This window comes from Balearica regulorum, chromosome 20, assembly GCF_011004875.1.
Source record: "Balearica regulorum gibbericeps isolate bBalReg1 chromosome 20, bBalReg1.pri, whole genome shotgun sequence".
NCBI classification, from domain to species: Eukaryota; Metazoa; Chordata; class Aves; order Gruiformes; family Gruidae; genus Balearica; species Balearica regulorum.
The window spans coordinates 5,919,185-5,934,186 of record NC_046203.1 but is presented as its reverse complement, the minus strand read 5'-3'; the positions used below and the strand labels follow the sequence as shown (position 1 = coordinate 5,934,186).

General features: G+C 59.3%; 1 protein-coding gene across 1 annotated transcript; it reads left to right on the top strand.

Annotated features, from left to right (window-relative positions):
- Window positions 1–6,048: 6,048 nt before the first annotated feature.
- On the top strand, window positions 6,049–14,119 carry PRDM12 (PR/SET domain 12). The gene is made up of 5 exons (XM_075772476.1): window positions 6,049–6,262; window positions 7,120–7,310; window positions 8,314–8,469; window positions 12,654–12,765; window positions 13,737–14,119. Exons 1-5 carry the CDS (start codon window positions 6,049–6,051, stop codon window positions 14,117–14,119), a joined length of 1,056 nt encoding a protein of 351 aa, XP_075628591.1.
- The last annotated feature ends 883 nt before the right edge of the window (window positions 14,120–15,002 follow it).

The window sequence follows — 15,002 nt, the reverse complement described above, 5'->3', positions numbered from 1 at the left end:
CCCCCCCCAGTGCCTCCTTCACCCCCAGCCAACACATTTGGTTGTGGGCAGTAAAACCATCGTGAGGCTATTTTACACTCAGCGTTTCCCAGCAGCTCAGTGAGGGCCCCGCGGTGCTGGGGCTGCCTTGGCGAGGGCTGGCATCCAGCTGCCCTGTGCCACTGGCCCCGCTCACCGAGCCGCAGCACCGTGCAGGCGGCCGAGGAGCTACTGCCGTGGTTTGCCACAATCGTATTTCGTTTCGAGGCCGTCTGAGCCCTGCGAAGCAGTCGGACGCAGCCAGGGAAGGTGATTTTTTTTTTTTTTTTTTTCTCCTCCCGTGTTTGCTTTTGTGCGCTGTGACCCCCTCACCAAAATAATCCTGGAAATACTATTTTAAAAAAAAGAAAAGGGGAAAAAAAAAAAAGGCAGGAAAGCGAATGAGAGCGGAGGGGAGAGCACTCAGCATCTCTGCTCGGCTCCGCGGCCACCCGCAGAGTGAAATGGAGGCAAATAATGCCCTAAAGCTCCTTTTCTGAGCAGTGCAATCAGCCCGCCTGGTTCGGAGGGGCTGCAGTGCTCTGTGCCGGAGTGGTGTTTGGGGGGTCACGGCTTCACTGCACCAACACCCCCCACCCACACACCTGGAGCCACCGAACACCCGCGGGCACCGCTCAGGGGTACCCCGAATCCTTCCCTCTGCTCCTGACCCTGAGTAGGGACAGACAGGCAGCGCGTGGTTTGGGGAGGGACGAGGGTCCGTTCGGCTCCGTCCCGTGGATGTGGCACCTTGGGGACAGCCGCTCTCCTCTTTCGCCCCTGGGGAGGTGGCAGCGCACCCTTTGCACCACCCACCCGTGTGTGCCCTGTGTTGGCACGGGGAGGGGGGATGCTGGGGGCTGCCCCGGAGCAAGGGGTGCACTCACGGGCACCCTCAGTGCCCCAGGCCAGCTGTGTGAAACGCCCTACGCGATGGGGCAGGGGTGCTGTGTGAGCCCCCGGCGGGGCAGGTGGAGGTGCGAGGGGGGGGTCTCACACTATGAGGGGGGACACGGGGGCCAGCGAGGGACCCCACGCTGAGGCGGGGTGCAGCCAGCCCGCCAGACTCCCCATCCCAGGCTCACCCCAGGCATCGCCTCGTCCCCTTGTGCCTCCAGCTCCGGGGCGGCCGGCGGCGGCAATGGGAGCGTTCCCGGGGCCAGGTAACATTTGGGCGCATTCCCATAACCGAGTGCCGCCAACTGCCGCGGCGGCAGGGCCGGAGCCCCCTCTCCAGTGCCGCTGTTTGCTTTGCAGCCTCCTTAGCCCCTATTGAGGCTTTTCAGCTCCGGCCCCTTCAGGGGGTTTAAGTAGGTAAAACCTGAGGAAGAGGCTATTTTCCTCCGTCCCTTTTGAGCCCTGCCTTGTGCCCAAAAGGCCCCCTTGTTTCACGCGTGCCAGTCACCTGGCTGGGCCCCCAGCCCCTTTCTCTCCCAGCCTCCCCTTTCTTTCTCCTTTCTCTCTTTTGACTTTTCCAGGAGCCCTCGCTCTCCAAACGAGCTTCAGATTGGATCCAGATTGAGGTCCCTTTGTCTTTCAAGGGTTGTACTAAGCTAATTAAATGTGATCCCAACAAATAAATGCAGATCTCCCCATTACATTCAGGCCTGCCTTTCAGGCAGCATCGGGCGGCCCCTCGCCCCCGCCCGCTGCGCACAGGGTCCCCCTCATTGAGTCCTGGCCATTGAAAGCACTGCCAGGATTTCTTTTGTGCCGGGGGTCTCCGAGCCCTTTTTCCATCAGAAAAGACCCCCAAACAGCAGCTCGGCCTTTGTGAGTTTGCAAGCAAACGCCAAAGAAAAGCCCCCTGAATGCTTTAATAAATGACACATTTAGCAACTTCGGAGGCGCCTGGCTCCTGCGGCAGCCGCAGGGGTGCAATGATCCCTCCTGCCCCGGCTCCCCCGGCCCCCGCAGGGGTGCAACGATCCCTCCTGCCCCCCCCCCCCCTTTCCCTCCAGCTCCCGGGGCATTTGCAGCCGGTGGCAGTGCAGGGGATGCGGCCGAAGCACCTGACCGCCTCGGCTCCCAGCCCGGCTCTGGCCGCCGTTCCCCCTTCCCCCGGGCCGCTCGGCGGGGCGCAGGGGGCGGCTGAGGGGACGGGCCGATCCGCGCCGCGCCGGGCCGGGCACCAGGGCCCCGGGCAGCCGGCAGGGCCCAGCGGGGCGGCCGGGGCCGCGGAGCTTTTCCGCTCGGACCCCCCGTGTGTCCCTTCTCCTAGGAGTAGCCCTGGCAAATCCAAACTCGTCTTTAATGACACACACCGCCACCGCCACCCCGGGTCGGGAGCTGCGCTGGACTTTTCTCAGCTCAACTAATATCTTTTTAATGACTTTGGGAGGGGGCAGAGCCCGGCTCTGCCCTAGAGCCTGGATTGCTCCAAACAGATGTCGGGGCAGAGGGAGGGGGGATGCTCTTCCCTGCCAGGGACTTTCTTCTAGAGTTCAAACGAGAGGGGAGCTTTCAATCACCGCTAAAAATGTATTTCTTCCCATTGAACAATGGGCTCCTTTCTGCGCCCGGAGGGACTCGGCTGCGATCGCGTTTCTGCTGCCGGGGAGGAAACCCCTCCGGTTTTAGGTCAGGAAAACTCAGCTCCCAAAAGGGCTCTTCCTTGCGCCGGTTGTTTCGTAGCTCCGCATCCCGTCTGCCTTCACCCCGCTAAGAGAAAAAAAAAAAAAAAAAAAATTAAAAAATCGTAATAACGAAGAAATAATAATTTCGCGGCTGCAGCCGTTCCCCCGCCGTGCACAGGAGCCGCCCGGAGATTTTTGCGGTTAAAGCCGGGCGGTTTGCAGGGTTAGAGAAGCGAATATCAGCTGCCACCGGCCCGGGGCAGCGGCGGCTCCGCGCCCCTGCGCGCCCGCGGAGGCAGCGCCCGGGCCGGCTCCATCCCCGGCGCGTCCGTCAGCGGCGGCCCCACAAGAGTTAAATTTTAAAGCAAATCAAATTCCCATTGGCCACTGTATATTATCTCAGCAGTCTTCATTTGATACCTCTTTAATACAGAAAGGAGCTTTTCAAACCCCTTTTCTCTCTTTTCTCCCCGCCACTCTTTAAGAGCAATAAATGTTCAACTGCAATAACTATAAATCAATCTCCGCTCTGTTCAAATCCTATTCATGCGAAGGGCTGGAAGAGGGGAGAGAGCTCCCCCCTCCCCCCCGCCCCCCAAAAAGCAGCTGCTGGGCTCTAATCTCCTTTCTTGCACTGTCATTCACCCTCATTTTTCCTCCATCACCCCATCCCTGCAATCTTTTCTTGTTTTGCTTTTCTTTTCTCTCTTTGCTGCATTATGATCCCATGTCTCCCCTCATCAGACCCCAACCTTGTCCAGATCCTGACCATCCCCTTGTAGGCTGTGAAAGAAAAGAAGAGTCCATGGATGTCAAATTGGTCTCAAAAAGACCATGAAAGATTGATTTGCTCCACTTTTCTTCTGCCTGACATTATTTCTGAGGGTCCTGAATGGGAAACCAGAAAGTCTGGGACTGGAATAAAGATGTTCTCTCTGTAAGGGGGAGACGGGGGGGAAAAATGCCCATTTACTCCTGGCCCATCAACCCTGCAAAACAGAGCAAAAGAAAAGAGGACTGTGGCTATTCAAAGTCAGACCAATATGTACACCTCCCAACAATATGCCAATATACTGAGGGCTTCTCTATTAACACCCATGAATATTAAAGTGCTCACTAAACGCTCAGAAGGAACTTTGGGAATATACACATGAAAATACAAGCAGCATTGTGCGGGGCTCAGAACAATGGGGCGGCGATAATGGCCCTTCTCTATTAACAGCCATGAATATTAAACTTGTTTCCTCTTAAATGTTAAAAAGGAGGGATAGCTGCGATATTAAAAAAAAAAAAAAAAAAAAAAGAGAGAAACGACGTGGCGGGGGGGGGGGGGGGGGGGGGCACACACCAAAGCACCTTCCTAGGACCGGGAAGGAGCTTTGGGAAACAGCTGGGGATATTTAAAACCACGCAGAAAATTGAAGGATTTTTTTTTTCCCCCCCCCCACCCCCCTCCGAGCCCCCCGCAGCCGGGACCGGGGCTGCAGCGCAGCCCGCACGGGAGCCGCAGGGTTTTTAAGAGCATCTATTTTTTGGTTGGTTGGTTGGTTGGGGTTTTTTTTGTTTGTCCTGGGATAACTTGAGGGTTGATGTGTTTCCCTGGGAAAAAAAAAAAAAAAAAGGCAATCCGAGGGGATCGCTTGCCTCGGCGGCCGGAGGAAGACCTGTGCTGTGCAAGCTTTCCACCTGATGCGTTATATTTAGCAAACCTGGAATAGTCACACGCCACGTCGGCTGACGGCTCCTATAGCCAAAGTCCAGAAAACCAAAATAAACTTAATTTTACATACATTAAGACCCAACCCAAACCCTAGCAGGTTATTAACCTCCCCTTTCCAGGGCAGCGCTGCCTCTCTCCGGGCAAACCCCCTCAGTAACCGCAGGTTTGGGTGGATTCCTGACATTTGGGCTGCTTCTTGATTGGGTTAATAGAAATAATTGCACCTGGGTTGTAACATCGTTTTCGCCAGGCAGCCCTGCCAAGGGGAAAAACCTCCCGACAGCCTCACCCTATAAAATACCCACCCGTGGGCTGGGGTGAGGGGCTGTTTGCCTGTGCCCACCTCCTTCTCCGGGCACGGTTTGGATCCAGCGGGGCTGCCCGGGGGTTCGGAGCGCAGGAGCCGGCCTTTGAGGGCCTGAGGAATTCGGGGGCCCATCCTTCCCTCCCCTCCCCAGTCCAGCCCTTTACAGCCCCTCGTCCCCATGAAAATCAAAAGAACAAGGCGAAGGAGAGGGCTCTAAGCTCCGACGCAGCAGGATTGGGTTTAAATCCAGGAAAGGTTAACCCTTTGCTGAGCCGGCAAAGCTGCGGACCCTGAGGGAGGGGAGCACTGAATTTGTGGGGACCGTTCTGGTGCCACCTTCCTGGGGGACAGGGGTGGCTCCGGGGGCTCCGCGGGACGGGGATGGCGTGGGCACCGTGGCTAGCCGAGGAGTGTGTTTAGGTGTGGAGATGGGGATGCTGCAGCCCCCCGCCCCCCGAGGTGCGGTCCGGCCCTGGGGGGACGCGGTAGGACACGGTTGCCATTGCGGGGGGGTGTGGTGCGTGGGAGATCCACTCCGGCCCCTTTCGCCCGCGGGCACAATTCCCAGCCCTTTCCACCTTCCCCTGGGAAATGCAACGGGGATCGCGGGTTTGGGGACCTGCCGGGCTGGAGGCTGCAGCCGGGCGAGCCTGGCCCTGGGTGCAAGCGGGAATCAGCCCCGAGGGCGCGTATTTCCCCGCTCTGTGCTTGGGGACCCTCCCCGCGGTTTGGGGGGACAGCGCCGGCTCTTCTCGGGGCCGCTGGTACCGACCTGCCGGGCCGGGGATGCGGGGGGAGGAGGAGGAGCGGGGAGCCGCGGCGGCTCGTTCACCCGGGGCCGCGGGGGTCAAACGCCGCCGAGCAGCCGGGGCCGCCGGCGTCGGGGCCGCCGATTTCGTTGTAGAGCTCAACGGCCCCGAAACGCCGCGTTTCACCCCCAAAACGAGCGCGGGGGCTGTGCGGGGAGCGGGGCCGTGCCCGAGGGTGCGCCCCGTCCGTGGGGCACCGGCGGGGCCGTTTCTGCCGGTTTGTTGCTCTTTCGCCGTGCCCGGCTGCCGGCCGGGGGCAAATGCTCAGGTTTGCCTTTGCCGGGGGGGGCTGAGCCGGTGCGTGTGTATTTGTGTGTGTATTTACGTGTGTGTGTGTGTATGTATGTATGTATGTATGTATATGTGTGTGTGCGCGCTCGCCGTGTCCCTCCCTCCAGCCACCCCACCCCCGGGGAGGGGAGGGAAGGGGGGGGGGCTCCGACGGCTCGCCTCGCTCCGGCAGCCCCAGTCTCTCTGCCAACGTCAGGGAGGTCATTAATAACCAATTAGGAGGGTCAATGAAGCTCATATATAGCCGGGCGGGAGCCGCCGAGCGGCACGGAGCCCGGTCCGCCGCCCGCGCCCCGCCGAGCCCGGCCCGCCCGCCGCCTCGCCCCCATGATGGGCTCGGTGCTGCCCGCCGAAGCCCTGGTGCTCAAGCCCGGGCTGAAGCCTCAGGGGCTCTCGCTGGCCGAGGTGATCACCTCCGACATCCTGCACAGCTTCCTCTACGGCCGCTGGAGAAACGTCCTGGGCGAGCAGCTCTTCGAGGAGAAGAGCAGCCCCAAGACCGCCTTCACGGCCGAGGTCCTGGCTCAGTCCTTCTCCGGAGGTGAGTGGCGGCACCGGACCCCCCCCGGACCCCCCCATGGTCCCTGGGACGGGCCCCCGGTGCCCGGCGGCGGGATGCGGCTCCCGGCGCTCCGCTCTCCCCAGGCGTGTAATAGCAGTTGACTGGGGAAGAAGGGCTTTAAATTCATTTGGTTAACTTAGGCTTGACCTGAGAAAGTTCCCACTTAAACCGCGGGCTGGGGAGGGGGCCGGGGCCGCCCCGCATTCAGCCGCCCGGGACAATATCTTTTCTCTCGCCCCGGCATTGCCGGGGCGTCCCGGCTCCCTTTTCCCCCTCTCGGATTTCTGTTCCTCTCTTAATTTACCATGAAGGCTAATTCCATTTCCATTCACGATATGTCAACCATCTCATCTCCCCATTTTGTAAGAGGAATTCCTGGGCCCTTTTAAACAAGCCCTTGCACCATTCAGGCACAATGTACCGCTACAGCATTCCTAAAGGACTAATGAATTTAGAATTAGCAATTTCTTTCTAGTTGAGTTTAATGAATGCAGATCACTTTAACAGCATGACAAATTGCTGGATGGGCCGAAATAGACACCATTTAACCCCCTTTCTCAGCCCCGCTCCCTCGCCCAGCCCGGGCTGCTTTTCCCAGGTACCTCCTCAATGCCCCGGGGGGGGACCTTGTACCGCTTTGTAGGAGCCCGGTTGGGCGTTTACAAGGCTCAGCCCCGGGATTTGGGCTGGCTCGGGGAGGGGTCCCCGCTGTCCCCCTCCCCGGGCACTCCGGCGCGCCCCCGGCCCTTCCCCGCAGCCAGCCCGGGCGGCGGTGGGGCGGGAGGGGGGTGGAAGGCGGCGGGTCCCTTTTCCGAGCCCTCTCCCGCCGCCCGCAGAGGTGCAGAAGCTGTCCAGCCTGGTGCTGCCGTCGGAAGTGATCATCGCCCAGAGCTCCATCCCCGGGGAAGGGCTCGGCATCTTCTCCAAGACCTGGATCAAGGCTGGCACCGAGATGGGACCGTTCACGGGCAGGGTCATCTCGCCGGAGCACGTGGACCTGTGCAAGAACAACAACCTCATGTGGGAGGTAATGACACGCACGCCCTGTACCCCCAGCCCCGGCTGGCCTGGGGAGAAGCGGGAACGAGATGCTGGGGCCCGGGAGCTTTGTCCTGTGCTTGTGTGCCACCAGGCACCCTCCCCGTGCCTCAGTTTCCCCGTTCACGCAAAGATCTGGCTTCCTCCAGGGCAGGAGAAGGGCAAGGCTTCTTCAGCCCTCAGGGTGCAGCCAGCTCATGAAGCCCCGAAACACCGTTGCTTGTGTCCCATGCAGCAGGATCATGCCCTGCCCTTCACCGTTGCGGTGAAACACCTGGCTGGCAGCTGCCTGCACCACGCATGGCAGGAGAAACCAGCTCTGCCCGGTCCCTGCTTTGTCCCAGCCCCGGTGCAGTTACCACGAGTGAAGCTGTGGGGTTTAGGGGCATCTGAGCTGCCAGAACATCGCGCATTAGTGCCCAGCTAGTACAGGGGGTTTTCCTCTTTTTTTTTTTTTTTTTGTTTCACTGTCACACTTGTACTTTTTAATTATTATTTATTATTATTATAATTTTATGCCTAATAGAATTTTGCCTCACCTGTCCTGCCACCCTGCAAAGCATCTTCCCCTGAGGGCCAGGTCTGGCAGGCACCTTCCTCCTCCACCCAGGGATGCTCCTGCGGGCACCCACAGGATGCCGAGTAGCCCCTTTGGGGCCGAGCTGCTGGTGGGCTCTGCCAAGAACGGGCATTGAGGCAGGGAGCTGGGTTATTTGGGTGAGCGTGGGCCGGCGGGGCCAGCCGTGCCGCCCAGCGAGAGCAGGGCACCCTTCCTCAGCCCTGCTGCGGATGCGCAGTCCAGCACCACGAGCAGGAAGGGTTCGGGCATCTCCCATCGGCAGGCAGCAGCTGCCGGCAGGGTCTCAGCCCCGAGGCCGTGCTGCCTTTGAGCTTGTGTCCGGCCAGGGACTTCATCCCAGCGGCAGGAGGTGGAGGGGCTTGGTCCGTTGTGGGCAGCACTGCTACCAACCGCTCCCTCTCCCCCTTCCCAGGTCTTCAACGAAGATGGCACGGTGAGGTACTTCATCGATGCCAGCCAGGAGGACCACCGCAGCTGGATGACCTACATCAAATGTGCCCGGAATGAGCAGGAGCAGAACCTGGAGGTGGTCCAGATCGGGAACAGCATCTTCTACAAGGCCATTGAGGTAAGTGGGGCCGGGAGGCAGCCGGACAGCTGCAGGAGGGAGCGGGATGCTGGGACCCCCCACCCCACAGAGCCTCCCTTGTCCTTTGGGCCATTGCCGGGGTGTCTGTGGGAGCACAGGGTGGCTTTGCCATCCCTGGCACCCAGATCCCCTGGGAAAGGCCAGTGCAAGGGGTTCAGGGAGACCCCAGGGAGCAGCCAGTGGCCTTTCTCCTCTCTGTCCCCTTTCGGTGGGCTCGTGGGGTGACGTGTGCTGGTCAAAGGCAGAGCAAATGCTGCCCAAGCTTGTTTTGGGGTGTAAAGCATGAAAATAGCTGCAATCCTGGCCCAATCAGGGCTTTGGGCAGGAGAGGGGTTTTGATGCTTGCTTGGAAAATGGGGTTTTGTGCAGAACCTGCTTCTCTGTAGCAGGGGAAGTTTGGGGGTTTCTGTGAAACCCAGGTGCCGAGTACAAGCTGTGCCTGACTCCGCACAGCTTTTGTCCAGGGGCTCACAGCGGCTCTGGCTGTAAATGGAGCGTGAGAACAGGATTGGGGCTGGCGGAGCCGGGCAGGGAGCTGCAGAGCGGGCAGGGTGCGGCACTGGCGCAGCCGTGCCTCGGGCTGTCTGCAGCAGGGCCGTGGGGAAGGGACTCATCCTGCCCGGCTCATCCATGCGCTCCTGTACAAAGCGCTGGCGGCCTGGTGGGGAAGCGGGGACAGGCGCTGGGCCCCAGGGATGTCCCAGGGCACAGCCCGCTGTGCTGCGGGGTGAAAGCTGGAGGTCCCCCCATCTCACATCTCCCTCTGGAAGGTGCTGGGGTGGAGGTTGGTGTCCAGCTCCCCGGCAGCGTTGATGCTCTGTGAGTACAAGTTGCGCAGCGCCAGTGGTGTGACGGCGGGGACCAGCCCCGCTTGTGCGCAGTGTCCCCACGACCCGATGCTGTTGCAGGTGGAGGAAGGTGGTAGCCCACCACGGCGTCCCTGTGCAGCCGCTTCAGCTTAGAGTCGCGAGAGGGAACATCTCCCATTCCTCCCCAGACCAGCACTCTGGGACTGTCCCTCTCCAACATCAGCACCAGAGCGTCGCACGCTCAGGAGCGTGGGCTGCCGCAGCTGCTTGCAGCTGGGAGAGGGTCGGAGCTGGGAAAGAGCACGAGTACCCGCCGGTTCTGCGGGAGCTCCCCGGAGCTGTCTGGGCTCCTGCGCTGGCTTACAGAGAAGCAGATGCTCAAATGCGCCACGGCACAGGACCGTGGCTCAATCCTGCACTGAGCTGGCATCAGGGCTGGGTTTGGGATTGCCGCAGTGGGGTGGGAAAGGCGAGTGAGTGGGTAAGGAGAACAGGTATTTTCTCTGCTGCAGGAGAGCCCTGCGTGCCTCCTCTGGGCTCTCGCAGCACCGCATGGGGAGAGGCGGCAGAGCCCTAAGTGCTTCTGTGCCGCTCTCCCCATCCTGGACACCCCTCCGTAGGCTTCAGCTGTATCTGGTTTTAAGACCTGATATTCTTGTGGGCAGCTGTGCCTGTTATGACAGCAGCGAAATTGTTTTTTACTAGTGTTCTTAAATTATGCAAAGAAGTAAAATAATTCCAGGTAGCTGTGGTGTAGTTAGGAATACAGCTGTGTTTCTCACACCTTGTGCATGCACAGACGATGGGGCAGGTGAGCTGATATTTGGGGAGGTGCATGTAAAGGCCCCATACAGTCAATCTTCAGGTTTGTTCCCAGGGATGAAGCAGAGAGTGCCAGAGCAGGATGAGTTTAATTCCCTCAGCACAAGCATCAAAGTTGAAATGTTGAGTGTGCTGAACCTCGAGTGATGGGGAGGTGAAAGCAGGGACGAAGGGTGCTTGCTGTCACGCTGCGGCGTGCTCCCCAGGCACAGGTCCCTCCGTGCCGGGAGGAGCAGAAGGGGCCAGGGCTTTCCATGTGAGAGTGCGAGGAAGGGGAGCACGGAGTGTGCGAGGAGCTGGGTCACAACTGGGCACGACGGGTGGAAGATCTGCATCTTTCGTGGGGCTCCCTATTTCCACTTGTGCAGCGTGCCTGCAGACACGTGTGCATGCACACACACATGCAGAGTCCAAAACCAAGCGCTTACTCAAACTCATTGGGGTTTATGCGCCCAACGAGAAAAGGAAAAGCAAGAGAGGATTTTCCTTTTGTGGTTTCTTTCTGCTTGTCAATCCCCTAGCGCAGAGTCATGGGTGCACAAACTCAGCATCTCGGACCCGAGCGAGCTCCCCACTTGTTATCCGCCGCTCCTGCCTTGTCGCCTTCCTCACCACAAATCCTGGACCGGGAGTGCGGCATCAGCCTGAGACCAGCTGGAACAGCTCAGTCTCGGGCGGGATATGCAAACACTGATCCCATCTTAGCGGTGCCCTCTCTCAGCGGCACGTGTGTCCGTGCACGGGCACCGGCCTCCTGCCCTGCGCCATCCCCTCCCCAGTGGGCACCCCGAGCTCCCTGGCTCCTGTCGCCGTGCACCCACCTCCGCTGCACCACGACTCCAGCACAATATCTCTTAGGATGCCTTTCTCAGGATTCCTTTCTCACCTACCTACCACAAAATCAGATTTATTGGGTGCCTTTTTCATTATTTGCCTTTAATATTTTCACGTGTTTTGCCCGTTCCTGCCCTTACTTGCTAGTTTGTTTTTCCCATCCTCTTCATCAGCAATTTCAAGTTGCCACTGCTGGAAAATAAAGGGAGAGCAGCAAGTTTTGGCATTTGATGCGAAGGCCACAAGATTCCTGGGGGGCATTTTAAATTGTTTTGGAGTGTATGCACATGGGTGCTCACCCGCTCTGGCATACGTGCACCAGCTCCAGCAGAATATAACCACGCATGCATCTATGCAATGTGTTTTATCCTTTTGGCGATATTTTATTCTATTTGCTTGTATTAAAAAGAACTCATTTTCTGCTAAGAGAAAATGACAGCCAGAAACCACACCAATTTGTGGTGCGAAATACTATTGGCCTCCCCTGCTTCCCAAATTCCTACTCTGCAGCCCCAGTGAGGTCTTTATGCAGACAGACACTTAAACATACAAAGTCAAATTCCCACTGCTTTTGGGTGTTCAAAATTAGGTATGTTTTCAGCACTCGGGTGATCTAACTAATCATCTGTGTTTCAGGTGGATGATGCTTTTCTTGGATTACTCTGTGTATGGAAAGCTGTCCTCTGAAACAGGGGACTTTCCCATTTCTAAATTAGGTTTTTAACACTAGGGAACTGCAAAGGAAAAATATGTGTGGGTTTTTATGCGGTGATGTTGTTATTAGTGTTGCCTGAAGCAGCTGCTCTGGTGTGAGAGCATCTGTCTTCCCAGCCACGGCTGCTGCACGTCGGGAGGCTTGAACGGCGTTTCCTGGCTGCTCGTTCCGGCCACCCCGGCAGTGCAGAACCACAGCGGGGGAAGGAGAAGTGCCATCATTTCAGGGAACCAGGAGTGTGTGTGGTGCAGAAGCCCTCCCCTGGTGCTGTAGATCTCCTTGGGCCGTCGTATGCACCGTGGCTTTGGTGTGGGATGTAGGCAGTGCCTCGCACCCGAGCCACACTGTCTGATAGCAGACCCCGAGCTCTCCTCTGATCCCCGAGCTGACAAGCCCATCACTGGCACATCTGCATTTCCACCTGCTAAAATAAGCCCCAGCAGGGTCGGGTGGGAGATTCTGCCTGTGCCCTACAGCAGGAGGGTGCTGACTGCTCCGTCCAGGGCTGAAACGTTCCGCAGAAGTGCGGAGCCGGGGCTCCGTGTCATGGCTCCCTGCTTCGGTCTCTGTCACTCATGCCTTGCTGCGGTTCATGGCTCATTTCTCTGTGTGCTGCCGTGTTCTCGTCTTCCCGAGCTGCAGGGACCTCTGGGTCCTTCGCTCCAGAGACCCCAGCTCTGTGTGCTGTGTAGCTGCGTTTTTGCCTGTCACACTGTTTGTGGCCCAGCCTGGGGGAGACCCCGGTGCAGGTTTGTGCAGGTGGTGGGTGGTGCTGAGCCGTGCCATCGCCCCCGGCGCTGCAGCCAGGGCTGTGCTGTGCCTGCCTGGGGGGGTGCTGGGCACCGCTGGCAGGTCCCAGATGGCAGCAGGGTCTTGCAGGACATGAGGTATGGCCAGCGTAGGTCTGAAGCAACTGGCCGAGGATGCACGGGGAGCTCTTCACCATCCCCTCCCGACACCCTGGTCTATATTTCTCTTTTCAGATGATTCCTCCAGACCAAGAGCTCCTGGTCTGGTACGGGAACTCCCATAACACCTTCCTGGGCATCCCGGGTGTGCCGGGGCTGGAAGAGGAGCAGAAGAAGAACAAACATGGTAAGTAACATTGGAAAGAGCTGTGGTGCAGCATCCCTGCCCGTTCTCCCTTCACCCTGTCCCCAGCTCTGAGGCCACAGGGTGGGCATTGGGGCAGGGACATCCCATGGGATATGTCAGATCCCCCAACTCTCTGGGGACAAACACAGGGACTGTGAGACACATCCACACGGCTTGAGCAGGCCCTCAGTAATTTGGGGGGTTGCCTCCAGGCCAGTTTGCCCACGGCTATTGCTGGTGTGGTGGCCAGCAGTCGCTGCCTGACCCAGCCAGGCGGGGAGGAGCAGGGCAGATGGCGAGTGGAGGAAGGCAGCCCCAATGCACTGCGCAGTGACGAGTGGATGCAGCTGCCTATGTCCCTGCTCTGCATTTAACAGATCTTTCCCCAAATCGCCATCGCAGGAGGCTTTTCTCTCCCCAGGATTTTGCTCTCTGCTTGTCTTGGTGGTTCCTCGAGATGTCCTCCATGGGCAGGCAGCAGAGCTCTCGGGCACTTTTGAGGGTTCAGAGCCAGACCCCATCTGTGCTCCCCAGCGCTGCTCCGAGAGAGCCAGGCTGGAGCCCCGTGGAGCAGGGGGAGAAGCTGGGACCAGCACAGGGACAGGGTGCTGCTGCTGGAGGGAGCATCAGCCCATGCAAATGGTTCCTGCGCTCGCCCATTCCAGCTCTGCTTGCAGCCCAGGGAGGGGAAAAGCCCTTTTTGTGCCTGTCTGTAGGGCAGACAGGTTAGCTTGAGGGTTCCCCTCCACCTAAATTTGGGGGAGCCCGTTCCCAGCTCTGGCCCTATCCCAAAGCCCTAAGTGCCAGCCTGTGACCCCGCTCTGCCTGGGATGGTGTAGATGTCTTCTCATGGGCATCCTCGGTGGGCAGCGGAGCCAGTGAGGGGCACGGGGTGGTTATTTAGTGCCCTTGGGGGCTGGGGTCAGCTGCCGTGCTGGAGGGCAGAGCCTGACCGTCCCTGTCGTCCCCAGAGGACTTCCACGCGGTGGAGACGGGGGCCAGCACGACAGGGCGCATGCGCTGCGTCATCTGCCACCGCGGCTTCAACTCCCGCAGCAACCTGCGCTCCCACATGCGCATCCACACCCTGGACAAGCCCTTCGTCTGCCGCTTCTGCAACCGCCGCTTCAGCCAGTCCTCCACCCTCCGCAACCATGTCCGCTTGCACACCGGCGAGCGTCCCTACAAGTGCCAGGTTTGCCAAAGTGCCTACTCCCAGCTCGCCGGGCTGCGGGCACACCAGAAAAGCGCTCGCCATCGGCCCCCCAACGCCTCCCTGCAGGCTCACTCGCCGGCCCTGCCTGTGCCCCATCCCGCCTCCCTGGCCCATCACATCCCCACCATGGTGCTGTGAAGCCCCGGTGCGGCAGCGGGTTTTCGGACAGCAAAGACTGGCGCTGAAACATGCAATGAACTGGGGGGGGGGGGGGGTTGGCCCTTGGCAGAGCTGGGGGGCAGAGGCAGGGCTGCTTTGTGTGTTGAAGGGGGGTGTTGGTTTATTTTTGGAGCATCACCGTTTGCATGGGGTTTGGCAGGCTGTTCGGTGAGTGAGGGGACACACACACACCCCCCCCCCCAGCTCTGCAAAGCGCTGGCGCAGCTGCACCGTGTAGGATCCTCCCCAGGGAGATGCGGGGTGGGGTGCTGGTCCCTGGGGTGGGCAGGGGGAGAGGGGCAAAGGGACGCAGCAGGATGTCCTGCCTGGGTTTGCTGGTACACTGGGGAAAAAAGCCCAAAAACTGGGCCTGGATGAGTCACACCTGGGTTTTACAGATAATTTGATGAAAAAAAAAAAAAAAAAAAAAAGCTCTTATCCTTCCTCCTCTGCTCCAGCGAGTGCCCAGCAGACACGCGCCCTGTTGAAAGCCTGGCTGGCACAGCGGCCACCCCATTCATCCCCGTTTATCCCAGGGGCAGCTTTGGCCTTGGTGGCCCTTTCCAAGGGGCACACTTCCCTCCTTGGGAGCCCTGATTTAGCACACAGTCATGTTTTCTCCCCCAAATTCCCTTGCCTGCCCTCCTCCAGCCTGAGCTGTGTGTTGGGGTTTGCCCGACACCTCTGAGCAATGCCACGGGCAGAGGGGACAGGCCATGTGCCACAGGTTCACCCCCAGCATGACGTGCCAGCTAGAAATGTCCATCCACAGGCAGGTTTTGTGGGGAAACCTGTGCTTTTCCGGGCTGTGGCTGCTCCAGCCCCAGAAGCATCGCTCCCCATCGCTCCCCATCGCTCCCCA